This window comes from Leptonychotes weddellii, chromosome 7, assembly GCF_054177405.1.
Source record: "Leptonychotes weddellii isolate Sample4059 chromosome 7, ASM5417740v2, whole genome shotgun sequence".
NCBI lineage: Eukaryota > Metazoa > Chordata > Mammalia > Carnivora > Phocidae > Leptonychotes > Leptonychotes weddellii.
In genome coordinates, this window is record NC_138375.1 from 117,333,585 (window position 1) to 117,359,882 (window position 26,298).

The 26,298-nt window shown below is 37.5% G+C and overlaps 1 protein-coding gene across 1 annotated transcript in view; it reads left to right on the plus strand.

Annotated features, from left to right (window-relative positions):
- MEIKIN (meiotic kinetochore factor) overlaps positions 1 to 26,298 on the plus strand; it is a 96,409-nt gene that overhangs the window by 33,253 nt on the left and 36,858 nt on the right. The window contains exons 8-9 of the mRNA XM_081827130.1: positions 8,043 to 8,107; positions 13,602 to 13,672. Coding sequence (XP_081683256.1) covers positions 8,043 to 8,107; positions 13,602 to 13,672 — 136 coding nt within the window. The remainder of the gene's footprint in view (positions 1 to 8,042; positions 8,108 to 13,601; positions 13,673 to 26,298) is intronic.

Here is a 26,298-nt window from a genome sequence, read left to right on the forward strand (position 1 = left end):
AGAGTGATTATTGAAAGATATGAATTAATTGTCATCATGTTGCCTGTGAAGACCTTGTTTTTATAGATTGTCTCTGTATATTTCTGTTGTATATCACTCTTGGGGTCTTTCTCCTTTTATAGAACCCCCCTTAATATTCCTTGCAGGGCCGGCTTAGTGGTCACATATTCTTTCAGTTTCTGATGGTCTTGGAAGCTCTGCATCTCTCCATCCATTCTAAATGACAGCCTTGCTGGATAAAGTATTCTTGGCTGCATATTCTTCTCTTTTAGTACCCTGAATATGTTTTGCCAGCCCTTTCTGGCTTGCTAGGTCTCTGTGGATAGTATGACGTTATTCTGATGTTCTTCCCTCTGTACGTAAGGAATCTCTTCCCCCTAACTGCCCTTAAGATGGTTTCCTTGGTTCTAAGATTTGTGTTTTACTATTACATGCCGGGGCATTGGCCTGTTTTCCTTGATCTTCGGAGGGGTCTTCTCTGCCTCTAGGATACGAATGTTTGTTTCATTCCCCAGATTAGGGAAGTTCTCAGCTACGATTTGCTCAAATATATCTTCTAGTCCTCTCTCTCTCTCCACCTCCTCAGGGATCCCAATAATTCTGACATTGGAATGTTTCATGGTGTCACTTATTTCTCTGATTCTATTTTCATGGATTTTGAGTTGTTTTTCCCTGGCCTCCTCTTTTTCCTTCTTGCCTATTAATTGGTCTTCTAGATCACTAACTCGTTCTTCTGCCTCGCTTACCCTAGCTGTTAGATTATCTAGATTAGATTGGATCTCATTGATAGCATTTTTAAGTTCTGCCAGTTCAGCTTTCATTTCTGCCCTTAGAGACTCTATGTTGCCATTAATCAATTTCTCCATTCTAGCTGTTGTCTTCACAGTTGCTACCCTGAATTCTGTCTCCGACATCTTGGTTATATCTCTATCCATTTGTAAATCTGTGGCAGAAGTCACAGCCTCTGAGTCTTTCCTATTTTGGGGGTTCCTCCTCCTACTCATTCTGTTGAGGGGTGGTTGAGGGAATGTACAGAGTCCAAATTATTGACCACAACCCAAGCAAGATGCACCTGTTTTATGGGACCTTAGGGTTGCCGACCTCTTGTTCTTCTAGCCTGTCTCCCAGGAGGGGCCTGCTGCGCTCTTACTCAGGCAACCCTGTTTGGGTACAGTTGCCTTGCCCTCTGTGGCAGGGGATGGACTCAGTGAAAAACGGTTTTTTGGGGCTTTTGTTCTCTGGCAGCTTTCCCTGGTCTCTTTCTGCATCTCTTCCGAGAGTCAGAGCCCAAGAGATCTTTTCCAACCCTCTGCCTCAGAGCAGAGAGATCTCAGTCTGTTCTTCAGTGAGCTATCCAGGCCACACTATCTCTGTTTCTGTCTGTGCTGCTATAAACTGCAGTGTCCTGGGTTGTGCGCCCCTCAGCAGCGCTCCCAGTCCTTGCATCCATGTTGGGGCACATCTCTGCCCTTTGTGCTTCTAAAACCGCCAGCCCCCAGTTCGCATGCGTGGCCTCGCTGCTACCTGTCTGTGAGTCTGTGCCTGGGTCCCTAGCATGGGAGGCTATTGCTCACCAGCTGTGTAGGATCCCCACGGCTCGGCTCCCTCCCCCTTCTGTTTATCTTCGGATATGTGCCTGTGGAATCAGAGCTCCCCGTTTCATACCTCCAAACCAGCTGCCTGCAATATTCTGTTTGTAGAGATCCGGATCTATCTTCTTACATCTCAGGCTGATTTTGTGGATGTTCAGAGTGGTCTGGTAGATATCCAGCTCAATTCTGGGGACCAGTTGGAACAGGGTCCCCTACTCCTCCGCCATCTTTTCCTCCTTCTCGATAATCAATAATTTTTAATATTTGGTTGGTTAAGGGAGGAAGGTGGAATCCAACTTGACTTCCAGCCCTCTGACTTAGGAAACTGGATAAATGATGACTAATTCTTTGGATGAAGGAACACAAATAGAAAAGCAAGAGTGAGTTGGCATGACAGATAATTTTAGTTTGGAAAACACTGAAATACCTACAACACTTTGAAGTTGATATATCGGGCAAGTAGTTGTATATTCCAGCCTAGTTAGCAAGGGAAAGATTCTGGGCTGAAGGAATAGTTGTCACCCTAGGAAATTGTGTAGAGTGAGAAAAGAATAGCATTAGTGTGAAAGCCTCCTTACAAATATCCTTGTATCTAAGTGGTAAAAAATTTCTGAAGAAAAGGGAATCTTTTATAGGCATACCTCATCTTATTTGTACTTCATTTTATTGTGCTTCACAGATTTTGCATTTTTTACAAATGAAGGTGAGCAACAGTGAAAATTCTGAAGATAAATTATTAATGGCACCAGAGAGAAATGATGATTTATGATTTTATATCCCTTCCACAATTTGCAGTACAATATATTTTTAGGAAGGAAGGAGAGCTGTTTGGATAGTAATTATACCACTTTTGAACACCTGTTAACTATTAGATATTTTGGTATTCTCTTTAATTAAGTACACATTTACAAAGTTAAAGTCCTATAACTTTGTCATAGTACCTAATAAAGAAAGGAAGTTTTGTTTATATTGCTGAAAGATATGTGTATACCCAGTTCAATGAGTGTTGCCTATATATTGCATGGAGCAAATGTAATACAGTGCTTGATTATGTGTATCTGATCTTATTTTCTGTTCCCCTTAAATGTTGCCCTATCTTTATTTTTTTATTTTTATTTTTATTTTTTTTTAAAGATTTTATTTATTTATTTGAGAGAGAGAATGAGAGAGAGCACAAGAGAGAGGGGAGGGTCAGAGGGAGAAGCAGACTCCCTGCCGAGCAGGAAGCCCGATGCGGGACTCGATCCAGGGACTCCGGGATCATGACCTGAGCCGAAGGCAGTCGCTTAACCAACTGAGCCACCCAGGCCCCCAAATGTTGCCCTATCTTTAAAAAATAAAATGTACCACTTGGATATGCAGAGAATATATAGCTAGTTTTCTTTCTTTCTTTCTTTCTTTCTTAAGATTTTATTTATTTATTTGAGAGAGAGAGAATAAGAGAGAGCACATGAGAGGGGGGAGGGTCAGAGGGAGAAGCAGACTCCCTGCCTAGCAGGGAGCCCAATGCGGGACTCAATCCAGTGACTCCAGGATCATGACCTGAGCCGAAGGCAGTCACTTAACTAACTGAGCCACCCAGGTGCCCCTTTTCTTTCTTATTTTTAAAGTATGTATGTATGTATATATTTATTTATTTCTAAAGATTTATTTATTTAAGAGAAAGAGAGCTCAAGCAAGGGGAGGAGTAGAGGGAAAGGAGACAAGCAGACTCCCACTGAACAGGGAGCCTGATGTGGGGCTCAGTCTCAGGACTCTGAGATCATGACCTGAGCCAAAATCAAGAGTAGGACGCTTAATGGACTGAGCCACCCAGGCGCCCTTAAAATTTTTATTTAAATTCCAGTTAGTGAACAAGGAGTGTAATATTAGTTTCACATGTAATGTATTTATTTTTAAAATTAACTGACTTCAACTTCTCATAGGCTCTCCTCTCCCTTCTCTCCTATTTAGCTGGGAAATGATGAGTTAAACTTATTAATGCTATCCATTTACTTCCAGTTAAAATGAATGCTGAATCTTACAGATTTTTCTCCTCATTCCATATTCCTGAGGATGACATATAGGTATATTATCATACCTCTTGATTTGCCTGGGACAGTCCTAGTATTTGTCTATTGTTCTGACATAAATTTTAGTAGAACTCCCTTTTACTCTTGGAAAGGTGCCAGTTTGGATAAATGGCCATCCTAAAAATAGGTGTATAGGCATAGGAGCAAGCCAGAGCTGGGGGAGGGGTAAAGTTGGGGCTTTGAGGTTGTCTGGGATCCACAAGGTGTCTCTGGACTTATATTAATTTATGCTGCAGGTTTTAAGACTGGTTCTATACCTGGGCTGGACTCTGCTGAAAAAGTCTTTGGTGAACTTACAGCCTTATTTATGGCCTGAGATCCTCCATTGCTGATTTTTTTCTGACATTAGCTTTTGTTGCTACCCAAAACTCCTTTGAAGTCTTTCATCAAGATTTTGACTTGATTGCCTTTCTGCAACCTTTGCGGTAGAGTCACCAGCCACAGCAGCCCTATGTCAAGTATTTTGGTTCTAATTTGAGCACCTTCTGCATTGCCCTTGGTATTTGGAACCTTGAGAACTCATTCACAATCTACAGGTATTAAGGGACTCTCAAGGAGGGCTAACTGAGGTCTCCTCTCTGACTGAATAGTCCCAACTCTTATTCTGATGTTGAGTTTCCACCATTTGTGGATGTGTCCACTTAGAGTGAGTGTGGCACATGCCCCCTCTGCTTTTGGCTTTCTCTTCACCTCTTCTAATGTCATCTTCATACCTAGTGCTCCCACCTCCAGATTTAGGGCTTGATGGAGAGAAGTCAGTTCCCACTGTCAAACTGCTTATTTCCCAAGGCTCTGTCCCCTTTTAATTAGCAGTAATCCTCTAGGCTAGAAAGCATGGAGCAGGGATTTATCTTTGGTCACATCCTGAGTTTTTTCTATATTCTGTAGCTAATAGTAAAATTCTGTGGTTTTCTTTTTTTTTTTTTTAAATTCTGTGGTTTTCATCTACATATGTTAAGAGGAACTTGAGGAACATAGCAGGATATTAAATGTGGCTTTCAGGTAGTCTTAAAGTTTGAACAGTGACCTCAATAGATGAAAACAAAATAAAATGACGGTTACCCCCATTCCCATCAGTGTAGATTTATCTATGTATGATTTGTAAAAGGTGGAGTCAAAACCCAATTCTTCATGCGTTTGCCCATCAGCAATCTCCAAGCTGTTTTAGAAAAAGCTAAGAGTGCTCTGAAGGGATGAAATGACCAAAAATATATATTTCTTTGATAAGAGTTATTGGTGTTATATGCAAGGAGAGGGTAGGCTTATTCCTTCACCTCAACACAAGAGAAGAAGCTCTAAGAGGACCATTTGAAAAGTTTGACATATGTCCCCTGGAACTTGATTTCTGACTCACACTTGAAAAGTCTAAAGGCAAGAGGGTCTGTTAGCAGTCTGTTAAATGCCTTGGAATGGCAGAATAAAGAGGAACCTAGATGTACTTTCAGAGTTTGGCACAACAAAGATTTGTGCATAATGCCTATAGGTCAGATATACATCCCACAGAAGAGAGTCAGTTATGGATCCTCTTGGAAAGGTTCATGCCCAGTATGACTTCCTGCAAAGGAAAAGGTAAACTCTACTGAAAGAGGCTGAAAGTTCTATCATCAAATGCAAAAGCTGAGGAGATCATAAGTAGCAGCAAGTGAGAGAGCCCCAAGTGTAGGGAAATCTTGTCATTGAACCCTTCAAAATACTTCAGGTTTGAAAGAGTCAGCATTTGGTTATCTGTCAGACCCAGAGGGTATCAATGGCATGTTATAATAGTGTCAGTCAAAATCAAGAAAGACGTTTTATGTCCCTTTCTACAACTCCTTTCCCCTACTCCAATGCCAGAGGAACCCAAAGAGTAGTTCCCAAACAGGGAAGGAAAAAGAACAAGAAATATAGGAGAAACCAACCATGGTTGATTTCCTCACTGCAGGTTTTGAGTCTAATTCTGTCCTAAGTTGGGAAAAGGATGAAATATAAATCAGATAATAAGAGTTTGGTGTTGTGATATTACACTGGGCTTTTTATTACCCCCCAAATGACTGTTTTATACAAGAGAATACCACAAAAACAATGGAGTACACCTGAAAGTTCATTTGGGCCAAGAAAGTACTATTTTTGACAAGATTAATTTAAAGAGGAAATAGGATAGAATAAAATTGTTTTTTTTCCTTCATCAATATTTTCTTTTTTTTTTTTAAATTAACATAATGTATTATTGGTTTCAGGGGTACAAGTCTGTGATTCACCAGGCTTATATAATACCCAGTGCTCATTACAACACATACCCTCCTGATGTCCTTCACCCAGTTACCCCATCCCTCCACTCCCCTCCCCTCCAGCAACCTTCAGTTTGTTTCCTATGATTAAGAGTCTCTTATGGTTTGTCTCCCTCCCTGGTTTCATATTGTTTCATTTTTTCCTCTCTTCCCCTGTGATCCTCTGCCTTGTTTCTTAAATTCCACATATCAGTGAGATCATATGATAATTGTCTTTCTCTGATTGACTTTTTTTGCTTAGCATAATACCCTGTAGTTCCATCCACGTTGTTGCAAATGGCAAGATTTCATTTTTTGATGGCTGCATAATACGCCATTGTGTGTGTGTGTGTGTGTGTGTGTGTGTGTGTGTGTGTATCTCACAACTTCTTTATCCATTCATCTGTTGATGGACATCTGGGCTCTTTCCATAGTTTGGCTATTGTGGACATTGCTGCTATAAACATTGGGGTGCAGGTGCCCCTTCGGATCACTACATTTGCATCTTTGGGGTAAATACCCAGTAGTGAAATTGCTGGGTCATAGGGTAGCTCTATTCTCAACTTTTTGAGGAACTTCCATACTGTTTTCTAGAGTGGCTGCACCAGCTTCTATTCCCACCAACACTGTAGGAGGGTTCCCCTTTCTCTGCATCCTTGCCAACATCTGTCATTTCCTGACTTGTTAATTTTAGCTGTTCTGGCTGGTGTGAGTTGGTATCTCATTGTGGTTTGATTTGGATTTCCCTGATGCTGACTGATGTGGAGCATTTTTCATGTGTCTGTTGGCCATTTGGATGTCTTCTTTGCAGAAATGTCTGTTCATGTCTTCTGCCCATTTCTTGATTGGATTATGTGTTCTTTGGGTGTTGAGTTTGATAAGTTCTTTATAGATTTTGGATACTAGCCCTTTATCTGTTATGTCATTTGCAAATATCTTCTCCCATTCTGTTAGTTGTCTTTTGGTTTTGTCAACTATTTCCTTTGCTGTGCAAAAGCTTTTTATCTTGATGAAGCCCCAGTAGTTCATTTTTGCTTTCACTTCCCTTGCCTAAAATTTTTTTTTGCTTACTGAATTCAATTTTTCAATAAACCAGCAATAGGAATTTAGAAAACCATCTTCACACATTTGGTTTTCAACTCCATTGTCTTACTGGGGACTCAGAAATCCCGTTTTGGTGGTCAAAGGCTGAGCTTTGATCCTTTGGTATTCCTCTTGTAATCCTCTCATACACATTTCAGTAGAATTGGGGGTGCTGTCATTTGTAAAAGAGAAAAGGATGGGGTGCCTGGGTGGCTCAGCTGGTTAAGCAGTTAAGGTCAGGTCATGATCCCAGTGTCCTGGGACTGAGCCATGCATTGGGCTCCCTGCTCAGTGGGGAGTCTGCTTCTCCCTCTCCCTCTTCCTCTGCCCCTACCCCCACTCGTACTCATGTGCTCTCTCTCTCAAATAAATAAGTAAATAAATAAAATCTTTAAAAAGAGAGAGAGAAAAGGATATTAATTTTTTTTAAAGATTTTATTTATTTATTTGAGAGAGAGAATGAGATAGAGCATGAGAGTGGGGAGGGTCAGGGGGAGAAGCAGACTCCCTGCTGAGCAGGGAGCCCGATGTGGGACTCGATCCCAGGACTCCAGGATCATAACCTGAGCCGAAGGCAGTTGCTTAACCAACTGAGCCACCCAGGCGCCCAAGGATATTAATTTTTAAAAAGTATTATCTCTCATGTTACTTGAGATCATTACCACGAGAACCCTAGGAAACAAGATTGCCATTCTTTTTGTATAAATGAGGGAACCAAGAATCAAGACAAGTTAAGTAAATTTCCAAGGCCACTCAAGTGTGAGTAGAAGAACTGGGCTTTAACCCTAGGTCTGTCTCATTCTGAACACTCTACTTTGTCCTCTATTTGTATTGTCTCACACTGAAAAATGTATAAATATATTGCCTTTTATTATTAAACTATTTGTTCATATAGATACAGGAACATTTTTTAACCAGTTATATTTTTTCTACAGGATATTTGATATAAATATAAATGTTATTATTGTAAGTATTATTTGAGGATTCTCAAAAGTTACTGAAAGATTAAGAGAATAATTTAATTATTAATTAATTTGTTCTTATTATAGAGTGATGATGTTAGCAGACCAAAGTATTTCTCCAAAACCAAAGAGTACTTCGCATTCAGAATCAGGTAATAAATAGTGAAACTAATCATTTTCATAATTCTGTATTTCTTTATTTTTGTGACAGTGTAGCATATTTTGAGAAAATTGGTAGCCCAGGAAACTGAGTGCTTTTTAGCTTGGTTGTATTTTAAGAAATGAAGGTATGTGAAGTTAGAATGTGGGTCTTAACTATCCCTATAACAACCTTCATTAATTCATTTCATAAACATTTACTGAGTGTGTACTCTGTATTAGGCATTACTATATATACCAGTGAGGAGTGATATAAAGTCCTTGCCTCCTAAGTTTCAGTCATGAGAAAGGAAGATAATCAATAAACAGATATATTGGAATTATGTGTGATGATTGAAAATAAAAATAACATAGTACCCTTGCATTATAGACACTCTATAATTTAATTTATTATTAGGATAAACTTAGCTAAACATTTCCAACCTTATTAATCCATGCTGTATCTCAGATTGCTATTTTTATTTCCTGAATCAAGTTTTATAGCATCTGTTTTTGGTTAAACTTGAAGAATTGCTGGTTTTGCTCTTAATAGGTATGTTTATATAAACAAAAAAAGGTGTTTTTTTTACATAATCTTCACTTTAAGAAGTTCTCTTAATGATTATTTTCTATATGCCAGGATTTAGGAATTCTGGGTATAAAAATGATTAAAATAGTTGCTATTCTTTTTTTTTTTTTAGATTTTATTTATTTAGTTGACAGAGAGGGAGAGAGAACACAAGCAGACAGAGCAGCAGGCAGAAGGATAGGGAGAGGCAGGCTCTCTGCAGAGAGTCTAATATGGGCTCAATCCCAGGACCCTGGGATCATGACCTGAGCTGAAGACAGACGCCTAACCAAATGAGCCACCAAGGTGCCCCAGTAGTTGCTGTTCTGAGGGAAATTAATAAAGTGATAAAAACTAAACTTGTAAAAGCACACATCTTTTAAAAGAGTAGCTAGCATCTACTACCCTGGAGGGTGAATATTAGAAGGGGGATTTGTGGGCGCCTGGGTGGCTCAGTTGGTTGAGCGACTGCCTTCGGCTCAGGTCATGATCCTGGAGTCCCGGGATCGAGTCCCGCATCGGGCTCCCTGCTCGGCAGGGAGTCTGCTTCTCCCTCTGACCCTCCTCCCTCTCGTGCTCTCTGTCTCTCATTCTCTCTCTCGCAAATAAATAAATAAAATCTTTAAAAAAAAAAAAAAGAAGGGGGATTTGTTTTATAGATCTAAGAGTCAGGGCATTTGTGAACAAGAGAAGAGAGATTATGAAAGGGAAAGTGGTAAGGGTACCAAAAACAATCATGATTTTACTTAGGTCTTGCCCAATAAAAAATTTTGCTTTGGCTGTAGAAAATGTTTTTTATAAGGCCTGATAGTAAGGGAGAATAGTGATTCTGGAATTATGTATGCTTTTGTATTCTTACTTTTATGTGGTTGATTGATTGAAATTTAAAATTAAATCACATCTTGCTCAAGTGGTATTTTTTACTTCCTTAATTCAACAAATCTATCTTTGTTCCAATTGTAGGTCAGGTTCTTTACTAAATGTTAGAAAATAGTCTAATCATAGAGACAAATAAATAAACAAGAAATTACTTCTCAGGTAATTCCGGCTCCTTTGCAATCTTATCTACCACTATTAGTGGTTAAATGTGGGAGTTCTTCAAGGCTAGTTCCTAGATTTTAATCTTTTTAAAATTTACCCCCTGATATGTATAGGTGTCCTATAAAAAACAGGGTTTCCAAGTTTTCTCTCATTAAAGAATCTCCTCTGAGGCTAAGACCCTTATATGCAGCTACCTTCTAAACATCTCCCCTTGGATGTTTCAGAGACACCTCCTCATACCATTCATTAATTCCATTCATTCAACAAATATTTATTAATCACCTACAGTGTGACACAAAGTATTTTAGCTGCTGGGGAACATGACAGAGTCCTTGCCCTAAAAGAGCTATGTTATAGTAGAGGAAGAAAGATAATCAACTGTTAAATAAATAAATATACAACAATGTCAGGAATAAGAGTATTGAAGGAAAATAAAGCGGGTAAAAACAGTGTGACTAGGAATGCTATTTTAGACAAGGTAATTGGATAGGCCTCTCTGAGGAGATTACATTTGTATAGAGCTTGAATGAAGTGAGAGAGTGGGTCATATGAAAATCTGTGACAGAGCATGCTGGGCAAAGGGAACAACAAGAGAAAAGACCAGGAGATGGAAATGAGCTCTGCATGTTTGAAGAATAGAAAAGAGGTTAGAGGGGCGCCTGGGTGGCTCAGTCGTTAAGCGTCTGCCTTCGGCTCAGGTCATGATCTCAGGGTCCTGGGATCGAGCCCCACATCGGGCTCCCTGCTCCGCGGGAAGCCTGCTTCTCCCTCTCCCACTCCCCCTGCTTGTGTTCCCTCTCTCACTGCCTCTTTCTGTCAAATAAATAAATAAAATCTTTAAAAAAAAAAAAAAGAAAAGAGGTTAGAATGACTGGAGCAAAGTGAGTTAAAAAAAAAAAAGAATGACTTCAGTTGTGTTCAGGGGGTAATCAAATGGTATAATGTGGAGTCTCCTATGCCATCATAAGAAGTAGGGGTTTTATTCTAAATGTGCCAAGAAACACATCTTAGAGCAAAGGGATGACATGATTAGATACATATTTTGAATTATCACTCTGACTACCATGTGGAGAATAGACTAAGATGGCAAGTGAAAGCAAAGAGCCCCTGTTAAACTACTGTGGTGGTCAGATAGTGGTATATGAGATTAAAGTGGGAGCAGTGGTCTGATTTGAAATATATTTTAAAACAGATGTGCCAGGATTTTCTGATGAGGCTGGATGTTGCATAAGAGAGAAAAATAGAAGTCAAGGATGAGTCTAAAATTATTGGTTTAAGCAAGTGGACGAATGATGGTATCATTTCTTGAGATGGGAATACTGGAGGACAGAGCAAGTTGGAAGACTAAGAGAATTTGGTTTCAGCATTAAATTTGATCTGTCTAGGGGCACCTGGGTGGCTCAGTCATTAAGCGTCTGCCTTCGGCTTAGGTCATGATCCCAGGATCCTGGGATCGAGCCCTGCATCGGGTTCCCTGCTCAGCAGGAAGCCTGCTTCTCCCTCTCCCACTCCCCCTGCTTGTGTTCCCTCTCTCGCTGTCTCTCTCTCTCTGTCAAATAAATAAATAAAAGCTTAAAGGAAATTTGATTTGTCTACTCATGTACTTAATGTTTCATGAAATAATGCAGACACAAACATGTATGTATTGTATAATTCTGTATATATGAAGTTCAAGAACAGGCAAGAGTGTTTTAGGTAGTAGAAGTAAAAATAGTGGTAATCTTTGGAATGGGAGTCCTGACTGGGAAAGCACATAGAGGAAACTTCTGGGTTGTTGGAAATATTTTATGTCTTGATTTGGGTGGTGACTATATAGGTGAATACATATACATTTAAGATTTGTGCCCATTACTGTGTATGTGGAGTGCTTCAATAAAATATTAAAACATTGAAAGACTTATTAGCCTTCAAATAGAGATGTCATTAAAGCAGTTTGTGACACAGGAGTCTGGAGTTTAGGGCAGAGACGAGCTGTAAATAAATATCTAGAGTCAAGAATATAGATGAGATCACCTAGGAAGTGGAATAGAAAACAAACATGCAAAAAGAATGTAAATGGAACACTCCAACATTTAGAAGTAACTGTAACATAAGTTACCTAGAGATTAAATAAAGCGAGCATTAATATATGTTAAGAAAAAAAAAGAAGAAGAAGAAGGTAGCGGGAGGGGAAGAATGAAGCGGGGGAAATCGGAGGGGTGGACGAACCATGAGAGACGATGGACTCTGAAAAACAGGCTGGGGGTTCTAGAGGGGAGGGGTGGGAGGATGGGTTGGCCTGGTGGTGGGTATTGAGGAGGGCACGTTCTGCATGGAGCACTGGGTGTTATGCACAAACAATGAATCATGGAACACTTCATCTAGAACTAATGATGTAATGTATGGGGATTAACATAAGAATAAAAAAAACCAAACAAACAAATAAATAAAGCGAGCATTGAGAACTGAGAATTGTCACGACCAAGACCTAACCTGGTCTTCTACCAGTGTCCTCCATCTTAGTTAGCAAATGTAGCTTAGCATACCAGAAGCATGGGATCATCCTTGACACCTTCCTGTTTGTCACTTCCTTCACTTAATCTATTACCAAATCTTGGTACCAATTTCATTTCTTACTAAACTCTCAAATCTACTACTTCCTTCTACCTCAGGAGATGAAGATAAGTGGAGTGAGTAGTCTCAAGGGTTGTCAGATTTAGCAAATAAAGATACAGAATGCTCAGTTAAATTTGAATTCAGATAAACAGCGAAAAAATTTTAATATAATTATGTCATAAATATTGCATATGCTTGTACTATTACACAGCAAACACACTAAAAAATTATTTGTTTATCTGAAATTCAAATTTAAGTAGGTATCCTGTATTATATCTAGAAACCTTTTAGCCTTGGCAGTGAGGCTGGGAATATAGAAGTATATAGGCAGAGATCATAAAAAACAGGATTTTGTATGCTGAGTTAAGAAGCTTGAGTTTTAACTTGAATACAGTGGAAAACCTTGGAAGAGTTTTAAGCAGATGATATTAAACTTGTGTTTTAGATATATTATGTGGGCAGTGGACTGCAGATGGAGCTGAATTGAAAAGCTTTTGAAATAATTCAGAGGGAAATCTCTTGTTGACTTAAAACAAGGTACTAGTGTTAAGAATAAAGAAAAGCCAAATTTGCAATACTTATAGTAGTAACATTGCCACATAGCAGACTAGATATTTGTTGTCTTGGATTGAGCCTGGAGAGTGAAAAAAAGAGGAGTCAGGACTGAAGAGGAGTCATAAAAGGGGCCAGAGGGAAAATGTTCATGTTTGTTGTACTGATGTCCAATAAGGTAGGACAGGAAAGGTTTCTGTTCATAAAGGTAGGACCTGAAACTAGATTGCTGTGGGCTTGGGAGTAAACAGGAGGAGAGGAAGTTATGTTAGTATATGTGGACAGCTCTTTGAAGAAACATGCCTATGGAGAAAAGGAAAGAAAAGATGTAGCAGGAAGGAGTATGGGGTACAGATAAAGTTTTTGGTAAGATGAAAGAGTCCTGTATATTTTAAATGCTAATAGAAAATTTGCAGTAAAAAGAGAGAGCCTGAAAATACAGGAGAGTGAAAATGGAAGGATAATTAATGAAGAATTTTAATCACATGCAACCTTCTGTACTAAATGAAAAGTAAGTATTTTACATAGAGCTTATTTACTCATGTGAAACCTAGAGCTCTTAAAATAAAACTCTATCTGCAGTAAGTCAGGTTATTCAACATATGTTAAGCTTTTCTTTTAAAACTATTTCAAAGACAGCCCTTAAAATTAGGGTGTTTTTTTTTTTTTTCCAAATTTGAATTCTACTTTCTGTACTTATAGTTAATGAGATGTTAAATAATTAAAATATTGAAGCATCTTTTTCTTTACAGATAATACAGCTTGTGAAGTTTTACTTGCTGAGAAAACTTACCCTTCAGCCCCTGAAAAAACAAAGAAAAAAGCAAGTGTTGAAGCAGAAAAACTATATAAATCATAAATTTCATTAATATAGAACATATTCTTAACCAACAGTTTTATAGGAATTACTTTTCAGCTATTTAAGTAAATAATTTCAAACAGTTTTTAAACTTAGTAATTAATTACATTACTGTTATATGAATATATACTCTATATAAGTTTAATGAAAGAGAATTAAAGTTTACAGTTTTTCCAAATTCCTTTTGGATAATTGGATGTCTATTAAAAATTAATTTAAGGTAAAAATAAGACATTTGCTGTGTAGCCAGAGCAGTGATTTCTGCTGAGGAGTATTTGTGAATTAGTACATTAGGCCCAGAATCTAGAGGTCTTTGGGGAGAAATTTGAGGTTTATTTTGTATGTAACAGGAGCCACTCTTTGAGTGACTATTCAATGCTAAGCATTATTCTAAGCACTTTTTACAAATTATATCTTTTCCTTATAGCATTCCTACCAGGTGAGTTTTTTGTTTGTTTTGTTTTGTTTTCACCTATTTTATAGCTAAGAAAAATGAGGTTTAGATATTAATTAGTGTGTTTGGGGAGTTTGTGGCAGGTCTTTCTGGATCTTACATCTGTATTCTTTCCACTACACTTTACTATCATTGTATACATTGGGCAAAAAAAAAAAAATTGAAAAAGGGCAAGAGTCTCAATAGGAAGATTCCTTAGTATGAAGTTATAGATATTGTAGGTGCAAGATTGTGGTGGCCTTGACAAGGATACTTTGTAGGAGAGATGGGAAATATGCATGGATTCAAGATAATTTTGCCTGTAGAGTTCTTGAATTGGAGATAGAAGATGAAGGAGTGAGGTGTCAAAAAAGACTTCTAGGTTTTTGTCTTAAGCAGTTTTGGCGGCTAAAGGTGCTATTTAGTGTGATAGGAGAGGCAGGAGGTCTGAGCGTACATGAAAATGAAAAATTTGTAAGGACCATTGGCTATAAATCTACAGTTTAGGAAAGCAGAAGATAAGTATACAGTGTTCTAGATATTTTTAAGTTTATAGAAATAGAGCACCTGAGAAAGAATGAGTTTCTACAGAGTGAGGAAAAGAAAAGGGTCCAGGATCATTCCTTGGAATACTCTACAGTCAGGTAGAAAAGAGTGGACAGAGAAAAGGAGGAAAATGAACAGAATATGGTATCATAGAAGCCAAGAGACAAGAATATTTACTCCTAAAAGGGGGAGTGGTTAACAATCTTGAATGTTGCTTGGAATCCCGTTATAAAGAACTTTGCAATATTGGAGGACTTCCAGTTTCTGGTCTAGCATGTAAGGAACTTAGAAGCCACCACTCTGGCCTAACAAATAAAAGCCTGAACAAAGGGGCGCCTGGGTGGTGCAGTCAGTTGAGTGTCCGACTTTTTGTTTTTTCTTGGGTGGTGATCTTGGGATCATGGGATTGGGCCCTGAGTTGGGCTCTGGGCTCTGTGCAGGGTCTGCTTGAGACTCTCTCTCCCTCTCCTCCCCCCGCACCCCGTGCTCTCTCTCTCTCTCTAAAACAAATGAATAAATCTTTAAAAAAAAAGAAAACCTGAACAAAGTTAAAAATCAACAAGTCTTTTTAGATATGTCAGATAAATAATATCATAGGCCAAAGTGCTGCACTAATATTTGGAAAGATAGACAGGTGGATACAGAAAATCATGACTTATCAGAGCAAAAACACTTGAACAGAAATCTCCCAGAGAACCAGTGCTGGGATGGAAAAACCAGAGCTGGTGTGATTGATGAATTGCTAGAGGCTCAGTGAGAACAATGCTGAGAGTTAAAAACTCAAGAGGGACGCAGTCATCAGGGGGCCTCGACACTTTTTTGAGTTTTATCTTTAGGAAGGACCTCTATCAGATCCTCACAGTCAATATCTGAGAAAAATCCCCTCATGCTTTTGGTAATGGGAAGAGGAAAAGAACCATCTTGAAATATACTAGAGTATTCTGTTCTTAACAAAACCTTCCCTCAGAAGAATATATGTTACCAGCGCCTAACTTGGGGTTTTAGTAGAGCCTGACCTACCTTGGGGAAGGGGAATACCCAACTTCAGCCAGGTCTGCTTTTTCAAATGAGGAAAGGAAAATACTCCAATTCCAGCTCTCTCTAGCCTTCCACATGGAGGAATGGAAGTATCTAGATACAGCTCTCTCTACCTGTCCTGTCCCACCTTAGGAGGTGTGGGGATTAAGAAATATTGGTGAATTTTACCCTCCAGGGGTAAAGGCTCAACAAAAAAGACCTAATCATAGCACTATGACTTAAACCTTGCCACTACATTACTAAAGGCCTATCCACCACAGTTCCCATTACCCAGTATATCCTGTCTACCTTTTAGCAAAAAATTACAAGGCTTATTAAAAGGCAAACAAAACAAAACAAAACAACACAATTTGAAGAGACTGAATAGACATCAGGACCAGAGTCAGATATGGCAGTAGTATTAGAATGATCAGACCAGAATTTTAAATAACTATGATTAATATGCCCAGGGCGTTATAGGAAAAAAGAGACAGCATGAAAGAACAGATGAATAATATAAACAGAATGATGGAAATTCTAAGAAAGATCAAAAAAGAAATGCTAGAAATAAAAAATACTATAGCAAGAACGAAGAATGCTTTTGATGGACTCATTAGTAGACTGGACATAGTGAAGAAAGAATGCCTGAGTTTGAGGATATGGCAGTAGAAGCTTCCAAAACTGAAAAAAAAAAAAGAAAAAAGACTGAAAAAAAGAACAGAATATTCAAGAACTGTGGGACAACTACAAAAGGTGTGACATACACATAATTGGGATTCCAGAAAGAGAAGATACAGAGAAAGGCACAGAAACAATATATGAAGCAATAGTGACTGATAATTTCCCAAAATTAATGTCAGATACCAAATCATAGATTCAGGAAGTTCAAAGAACACCAAGCAAGATAAATGCCCTCAAAACTACACCTAGATTTATCATATTCAAACATCTTGAAAGAAAGAAAAAAATATTGAAAGAAGCCAGAGGGAAAAAACACCTTGCAAAGAAGAGCAAAGAAGCGCAAAAGAACAAAGAACAAAGAATTACAGATCTCTCCTTAGAAACTATCATGCAAAAAAGAGTGAAGTGAAATATTTAAAGTCCTGAGAGAAAAAACCCACCAACCTAGAATTCTATGCTTCATAAAGCTACGTTTCAAAAATGAAGGAGAATTAAAGACTTTCTCAGACAAAGAAAAATTATAATTTGTTGCCAGTAGGCCTACCTTGTAAGAAATATTAAAGGAAGTTCTTCAGGGAAAAGGAAAATAATGTAGCAGTATAGTTTTAACTATCTTAATAAATGTAACATTATGGTGCAGTATGTAAAATAAGGGAGATTGTATATGTAGGGTCAAGGGCTATATGGGAACTCTGTATATTCTGCTCAGTTTTGCTGTGAACCTCAAACTTGTCTCTAAAAAATTGTTAATTTTTAAAAAGTCAGTTGCATTCAGAATCAAGAAGGAAACTGATGACTTTAGCAAGAATAATTTTAGTGGACTGATGAGAGGCAAGCCAGATTGGAATAGGTTGAAAAGAAGGAAATATAAAAAGAAGTAAATTGGGTCACCAATGACATGAAACATATGTAGGGGTGAGGAGTAAACGTGTAGAACATTTTTATGCAGTTGCCCGTTATAACTATTTTGAAAGCCCTATGGCAATCCAGGCACAAGTCTTTAAGAGACACACAAATGGTAAAGAGAAAAAAATCAAAGCATACCCCTATAAAAAATAGAATCGTCAATTCACAAAGAAAGAGAGCAAGAGAGGAAGATAAGAACAAAGGAAGTACAGAACAATCAGAAAGCAATTAACAAAATGATGATAGTCCTTACTATCAATAAGTTCTTACCTATCAAGAATTACTTTAAATGTAAATGATTTAAATTCACCATTTAAAAGACATAAAGTGGGGGAATAAAATAATAGCCCAACTATATGCTGCCTAGAAGAGATTCACTTAAGCTTCTTTCTTTCTTTCTTTCTTTCTTTCTTTCTTTCTTTCTTTCTTTCTTTCTTTCTTCCTTCCTTCCTTCCTTCCTTCCTTCCTTCCTTCCTTCCTTCCTCCCTCCCTCCCTCCCTCCCTCCCTTCCTTCCTTCCTTTCAAGTAGGAGGCTTGAACTCATGACCCTGAGATCAAGAGTCAGACACTTAACCAACTGAGCCACCCAGATTTGCCTAAGGTTTAAAGACAATTAGGGTGAAAGTGAAGAGATGGAAAAAATTATTCCATGGAAGTGAAAACTAGAAGAGATCAGGAGTAGTTATATCAGACAAAATAGATTTTAAGTTTTTTAAAAGCTATAATAAGAGACAATGTTGTTACATAATGATAAAGGGGTCAATTCATCAAGAGGATATAACGGTTGTAAATGTATAAACATCCAATATTGAAGGACCTAAATATATTAAATAATCATTAACAGGTCTGAACGCAGAAATAGACAACAATGCAATAGTAGTAGGACACTTCAATACCCTACTATTCAACAATGAATAGATCATCCAGACAGAAAATCACTGAGGAAATAATGGATTTGAACAGCACTTTAGACCAAATGGACCTAACAGACTTATACAGAATATTTCATTCAACAACAGTAGAATCCACATTCTTGTCAGTGCACATGGAACAGGCTCCAGGATAGATCACATGTTGCATCACAAAACAAGTCTTAACAAACATAAGAAGATTGAAATGATATCAGGTATCTTTTCTGACATATTGGTATGACATTAGAAATTTATAATAGAAGGAAAGGGGAAAATTCACAAATATGTGAAAATTAAACAACACATTTGTGAATAGCTAATGAGTCAAAGAAGAAATCAAAAGATATCAAAAAATATCTTGAGAGAAATAAAAATGGAAACACAACATACCAAAACTTATGGGATGCTGCTAAAGTAACCCTAAGACAGAACTTTATTGTGATAAATACTTACATTAAGAAAGAATTAAGATCTCAAACATGCAACCTAACCTTATACCACAAGGAACTAGAAAAAGAATATAGTCCAAAACAGAAGGAAGAAAATAAAAATAAGAGAAGAAATGAATGAAATACATATTAGAAAGACAATAGGAATCATCAACAAAACTAAGACTTGGTTTTATTAAAAGATAAACAATTGAAAAACTTTTGTCTCATCTAAGAAAAAAAGAAAGGTGACTCATTAATAAAATTATCAATGAAAGATGAGACATTACAGTTCATACCACAGAAATACAAAGGAACATAACAGACTACTATGAATAATTATACACCAACAAATTGGATAATTTAGAAGATATGGATAAATTCCTAGAAATAGAAACCAACACTGAATCATGAAGTAATAGAAAATCTGAACAGACAATAAAAAGCAAGGAAATTGAATCAGTAATAAAAAGATCTTCCAGCAAATAAAAATGACCAGATGACTTTCCTGGTGAATTCTACCAAATGTTTAAAGAAGAATTAATACCAATGCTTCTTGAACTTTTCTAAAAAATTGAAGAGAAGGAACACTTCCAAACTCATTTTACAAAGCCAGAATTACTGTGATACCAAATCCAGGCAAGAACACTGAAAGAAAAGAAGTTTACAGGCCAATATCCCTGATGAACGTAGATGTAAAGAAAATACTAATACTCAAGAAAATACTAGCAAACCAAATTCAAGAGCACAATGAAAAGATCATATACCATGATCAAATAGGATTTATCCCTGGGATGCAAGGATAGTTCAACATAAGAAAATCAATTAATGTGATAAACCACATTAACAGAATGAAGGATAAAAATCATGACCATTTCAATAGATGTAGAAAAGCACTGGACAAAACTCTACATCCTTTCATGATAGAAACTTCAACAAATTAGGTGTAGAAGAAATATACCTCAACATAATAAAGGCTATATATGACAAGTCCACAGTTTACATCATACTCAATGGTGAAAAGTTAAAAGCCGTTTCTCTAAGATCAGGAATAAGAAAAGATGTTAACTCTTGACACTTCTTTTCCATATAGTACTGCAAGTTTAATCAGAACAATAAGGTAAGAAAAAGAAATAAAAAATCATCCATATAAGAAAGGAAGAAATGAAATTATCTTTTGTACATGGCATGACCTTATATATTGAAAACCCTAAAGGCTCCACTGAAAAACTGTTAGAATAAATAAAATCAGTAAAGTTACAGAATACAAAAATCAATATACAAAAATCTGTTGTGTTTCTATATACTAGCCTCAAACTATTTGAAAGTGAAATTAAAAAGCAATTCTGTGAGATAAGAGAAAAAATATATATTGGTTTCTGCCCCCATTTCCAGGCACAGAGCTCCTAAACACTTGTAATTTCCTAAGTGATAAGAAAACCAGAAGCATATTTTGTTTTAATATTTAGTTTTTTTTTACTTCATCCCTCACACAGGGCTCCTAAAACCCTTATAATTCCTAATTGATAAGAATACTAGAGGATCAAAAAAAAAAAAAAAGAATACTAGAGGATCTTTTTGGAGTGCCTGGGTGGCACAGTTGGTTTGGCACCCACTCTTGGTTTTGGCTCGGGTCTCGATCTCAGGGTTGGGAGATCAAGCCCCACATCGGGCTCCATGCTCAGTGTGGAGTCTGCTTGGGACTCTCTGTGCCTGCCTCCTACTCTCTTTCTCTAATAAATAAATAAATCTTAAAAAAAAAAAAAAGAATACTAGAGGATCTTTTGTTCATGAGACAACTCTGAGTGGACTCCTATATGGCTCCTGGATGTGGGTTGGTCATCAGAAAGACCAAGCCATAATTAGAAGCTTGAAATTTTCAACCCAGTCACTCCCTTCTCCAAAGAGGGGAAAGGGGCTTGAATGAAGTTAGTAACTGATCGTGCCTATGTGAGGAAGCCTCCATAAAAATTCTAATAGTAAGGGATTTGGAGAGCTTCTAGGTCGGTGAACACAACCACACCAGGAGGGTGACAGAGCAGAACTCCATGGTGGCAGATGTTCTTACACTTGGGACCCTCCCAGACCTTGCTCTATGTTCATATGTATCCTTTATCATATCCTTTAATAAATTAGTAAATGTAAGTACGTGTTTCCCTGAGTTATATGAGCTGCTCTAGCAAATTAATTGAATCTGAGGATGGGGTGATAGAGGCTTCCAATTTGTAGCCAAATTGTACAGAAGTTGAGGATAACCTAGGCACCTAGCACTTGTGATTGGCATCTGAAGTAGGATGGGAGCAGTCTTGTGGGACTGAGCCCTAAACCTACGGGATCTGACCCCATCTCCAGGTAGAAAGTGTTAGAATTGAGTTGAATTGTAGGACATCTAGCTGGTGTTGCAGAGAATTTCCTGTTGTGGGGAAAACCCCAAACGCATTTAGTGACCAGAAGTATCAGAAGTATGAGTAGTTAAGGACACTCATAGGAGAAAGATTCACTGGAGGGAAGAAGTGTGGTTTTTCCTTTAAAAGTCCCATTCATGATCTCATAGAAAACAATAAAATACTTAGAGATAAATTTAACCAAGGAGATAAAAGACCTGTACACTGTAAACTCTAAGACATTGAATGAAAGAAATTGAAGAAGACACAAATAAATGGAAAGATATCCCATGTTTTTAGATGTGAAGAATTAATATTATGAAATTGTCTATCCTACTCAAAGCAATCTACAGAGCCAGTGTAATCCCTTTCAAAATTCCAATCACATTTTTCCTCAGAAATAGAAAAACTATCCTAAAATTTGTATGGAACCACATAAGACCCCAAGTAGCCAAAGCAATCTTGAGAAAGAACAAAGCTGGAGGCATCACATTCTTGATTTTAATATATATTACAAAGCTATAGAAATGGGAACATTGGGTGCCTGGGTGGCTCAGTTGATTAAGCGACTGCCTTCAGCTCAGGTTATGATCCTGGAGTCCCAGGATCGAGTCCCGCATTGGGCTCCCTGCTCAGCAGGGAGTCTGCTTCTCCCTCTGGCCCTCCCCCATCTCATGCTCTCTCTATCTCATTCTCTCTCAAATAAATAAATAAAATCTTAAAAAAAAAAAAAGAAATGGAAACATTATGGTACTGGCATAAAAAGAGGCACTTAGACCGGTAGAACGGAATAGAGACATCAGAAATAAACCCACATGTCTACAGCCAACTGATTTTTGACAAGGGTGCCAAGACCACAAACTGGGGAAAGGATAGTCTTTTCAATAAATGGTAATGGGAAAGTTGGATATCTACATGCAAAAGAATGAGACAGGACTCCTATCTTATACCACTCACAAAAAAAACTAAGTCAAAATGGATTAAGGACTTAAATATAAGACCTGAAACCATAAAACTCCTAGAAGTAAATGTAGGGAAAAACCTCCTTGGCATTGGTCTTGGCAATATTTTCTTTGCTAAGACACCAAAAGAACATGCAAGAAAAACTAAAGTAAACAAGTGAGACTACATTAAACTAAAGAGCTTCTGCATTGCAAAGGAATTAATCAGTAAGTGGAAAGCAAGCCACAGAATGGGATAAAATATTTGCAAATCATATATCTTATAATGGGTTAACATTCAAAATATTTAAAGAGCCTGTACAACTCAATGTCAAAAAAGCAAATAATCCAATTTTTTACTTATTTTTTTAAAGATTTTATTTATTTATTTGACAGAGAGAGGCCCAGTGAGAGAGGGAACACAAGCAGGGGGAGTGGGAGGGGAAGAAGCAAAGCAGGCTTCCTGCTGAGCAGGGAGCCCAATGTGGGGCTTGATCCCAGGACCCTGGGATCATGACCTGAGTTGAAGGCAGACACTTAATGACTGAGCCACCCAGGCGCCCCAACAAATAATCCAATTTTAAAACAAGCAAAATACCTTAATAGACATTCTCCCAAAGACATACATGCTGTCAAAAGGTACATGAAGAGGTGCTAAATATCACTAATAACCAGAGAAATGCAAATGCAAACCACAAATAACACCTGTTAGGATGGCTATTATCAGAAAGACAAGACATAACAAATGTTGGCAAAAATGTACAGAAAAGGGAATCCTTAAATACTGTTAGAGGGACTGTAAATTGGTACAAGTATTATGGAGAACCATATGGTGGTTCCTCAAAAAAATAAAAAGAACTACCATGTGATCCTGGGTCCTACTTCAGGATATATATTCAAAGGAAAAAGGAAATGAAATCAGTATCTCAAGGAGATAGATATCTGCATTCCCATGTTCACTGCAGCATTATTCACAATAACCAGGATATGAAAACAGCCTAAATGTCCTTCAATGGATGAATGGATAAAGAAAGTATGGTATAGATATAGATATAGGTAATGGAATATTATCAAGTCATAAAAAAGAAGAAAATCTTGCCATTTAAAATCTCATATATGAACCTGAAGGGCATTATGTTAAATGAAATAAACCAGAGGAAGACAAATACTGCATAGTATCACTTATATGTGGAATCCTAAAAAAACAAAAGACAAAACAAAGCCAATTTCATAGAAATAGAAAATAGAAAATATAATGGTAGCTGCCAGGGTCTGGTGGTCTGGGGAAATGGGGAGATGTAGGTCAAAACATACAAACTTTCAGTTTTAAGGAGAGTAAGTTCTGAGGATCTAATGTACAGCATGGTGATAATAATAATACAGTATTATTTACTTGAAAGTTACTGAGTAGATCTTCTGCTTTCTCACCACACACACACAAAATTAATATGTCAGGTAGTGGATATGTTAATTATCTTGGTCTTGCTTATCATTTGGTAATGTTTATGTATATCATATCATTATTTGTACACTTAAAATATATATAACTGTATTTGTCAATTTTTCCTCATTAAAGGTGGGGGAAAAGAAAGTGAGGAAGTAATGATTATGTATAGAACTTGACTCTGAAGGGGAATTAAGAAAAAGCACAGTAACTAGAAGGAGAGGCAGGGTCAGAGGAAACATGTTTTGTTGTGTTTACTAAATCATTTTCGAGGGCTAATGGGAATAATGGAAGTGAGGAAGAGGAGAAAGCTGAATGTAACCAAGTAGGAGGCAACTGGAGACTCTATGACCTAGAGATCTAGTTGAAGTTGTCCTGAATTTCACTTCTTTAGCCTACAATAAAACATCTTCCCCATACTTTCTGTTTACTTTTCTATGCTTCTTCACTTCCTCATAGTTACATTTCCCTTTCCGGCTTACAAGCAAACTGTCTCAATTTCACACTCCATCAATTCACATACACATGTACACACACACACGTCTACACACATCAAGGATCCTATAATTTAAATGTGTCACATCTTGATTAAATGCCATTTCTTATGCTCTTGTCTGATCTGTTCCTTCTCAAAGCTGCGCTCCTGGTAGGTGATTCCTGACTATAGTTTTATCATCCTTGGGATGCTGGTGTATAAGAACTTCCCTATATTTCTCCAGTCAAGATATACAAATGGCCAATAAGCACATGAAAAGATGCTCAGTATTATTAGTCATTAGGGAAATGCAAATCAAAACCACAATGAGATATTATTTCATATCCATTATGATGACTATAATTGACAAGACAGATAATAAAAATTATAATAATAATAACTGTTGCATCCTACAACTTGGATGAACCTTGAAAAACGAAGAAGCTGGTCAAAAAGACCACATATTATATAATTCCATTTGGGTAGGCAAATATATAAAGATTAGTGGTTACATAGGTTTGTGGGGGATAGAATGGAGATTTACTGCTGATGGATATAGAGTTTCTTTTAGGGGGAACAAAAATGTTCTAAAATTAGGCTGTGGTGGAGGAGGAGTTAAGATGGCAGAGGATTAGGGGGACCCTAAGCTTGTCTTGTCCTTCTAATATAGCTAGATAGTTATCAAATCATTCCGAACACCCAAGAAATCAGTTGGAGGTCTGAGAAAAAAAACTGCAAGTCTACAAGTAGGAAAGTGACCACCTTTTGGAAAATTATTTTGACAAACAGACCAAAACACACCCAGGATCTAGTTTTGTTGTTGTTGCTTCTTTTTGTTTTTTGTGTTTTCTTTTTCTTCTTTTCTTTTCTGGACAAAATGACAAGATGGAGAAATCGCTCCAAAAGAAAGAACAGGAGGTAGTCCTCACATCCAGGAATTTAATCAATACAGATATAAGTAATATGTCTGAACTAGAATTTAAAACAAAGATTATAAGAATACTAGCTGGGCTTGAAAAAAGCATAGAAGACACTAGCGAATCTCTTACTGCAGAAATAAAAGAACTAAAATCTAGTCAGGCTGAAAATAAAAATGCTATAACTGAGATGCAATCCCAAGTGGAGGCCATAAAAACGAGGATGGATGAAACCGAGGAGTGAGTCAATGATATAGAAGGTAAAATTATGGAAAATAATAAAGCTGAAAAGAAGAGGGAAAGAAAGGTAATGGATTATGAAGATAGACTTAGGGAACTCAGTGACTTACTAAAACATAATAACATTTGTATCATAAGAGTCCCAGAAGATGAAGAGGGAGATAAAGGGGCAGAAGGTTTATTTGAACAAATTTTAGCTGAAAACTTCCCTAATCTGGGGAAGGACATAGTCATCAAAATCCAAGAAGCACAGAGACCTCCCATCAAATTCAACAAAAACCAAACATCACCAAGGGGGAAAAAAGTCCTTAACCTAAAAGGGAAGACAAATCAGGTTTGCAGCAGATCTGTCCACAGAAACCTGGCAGTCCAGGAGGGAGTGGAAGGAAATATTCAACATGCTGAATGGGAAAAATATGCATCCAAGAATTCTTTATCCAGCAAGGCTGTCATTCAAAATAGGAGAGTTAAAGAGTTTCCCAGACAAAAACTAAAGGAGTTCATGACCACTAAATCAGTCCTGCAAGAAATTTTAAGGGGGACTCTTTGAGTGGAGAAAAAAAAAGAAAAGACCCAAAGCAAAAAAGACCAGAAAGGACCAGAGAACACCACCAGAAACCCAACTCTACAGGTAACACAATAGCACTAAATTCATACTTTCAATAATCACTCTGAGTATATATGGACTAAATGCTCCAATCTAAAGGCATAGGGTGTCAGGATGGATAGAAACCAAATCCATCTATATACTGCCTACAGGAGAGTCATTTTAGACCTAAAGACACTTGCAAATTGAAAATGAGGGGATGGAGAACCATCTATTATGCTAATGGACGTCAAAAGAAAGCTGGAGTAGCCATACTTATATCAGAAACTAGATTTTTTTTTATTATTAACATGTAATGTATTATTTGTTTCAGGAGTACAGGTCTGTGATTCAGCAGTCTTACATAATTCACAATGCTCACCATAGTACATACCCTCCCCAATGTCCATTACTCAGCCCCCCATCCCTCCCACCCCCCTCCACTCCAGGAAACCTCAGTTTGTTTCCTGAGATTAAGAGTTTCTTATGGTTTGTCTCCCTCTCTGGTTTCATCTTGTTTCATTTTTCCCTCCCTTCCCCTATGATCCTCTGTCTTAGTTTCTCAAATTCCTCATATCAGTGAGATCTTATGATACATGTCTTTCTCTGATTGACTTATTTCACTTAGCATAATACTCTCTAGTTCCATCCATGTCATTGCAAATGGAAAGATTTCATTTT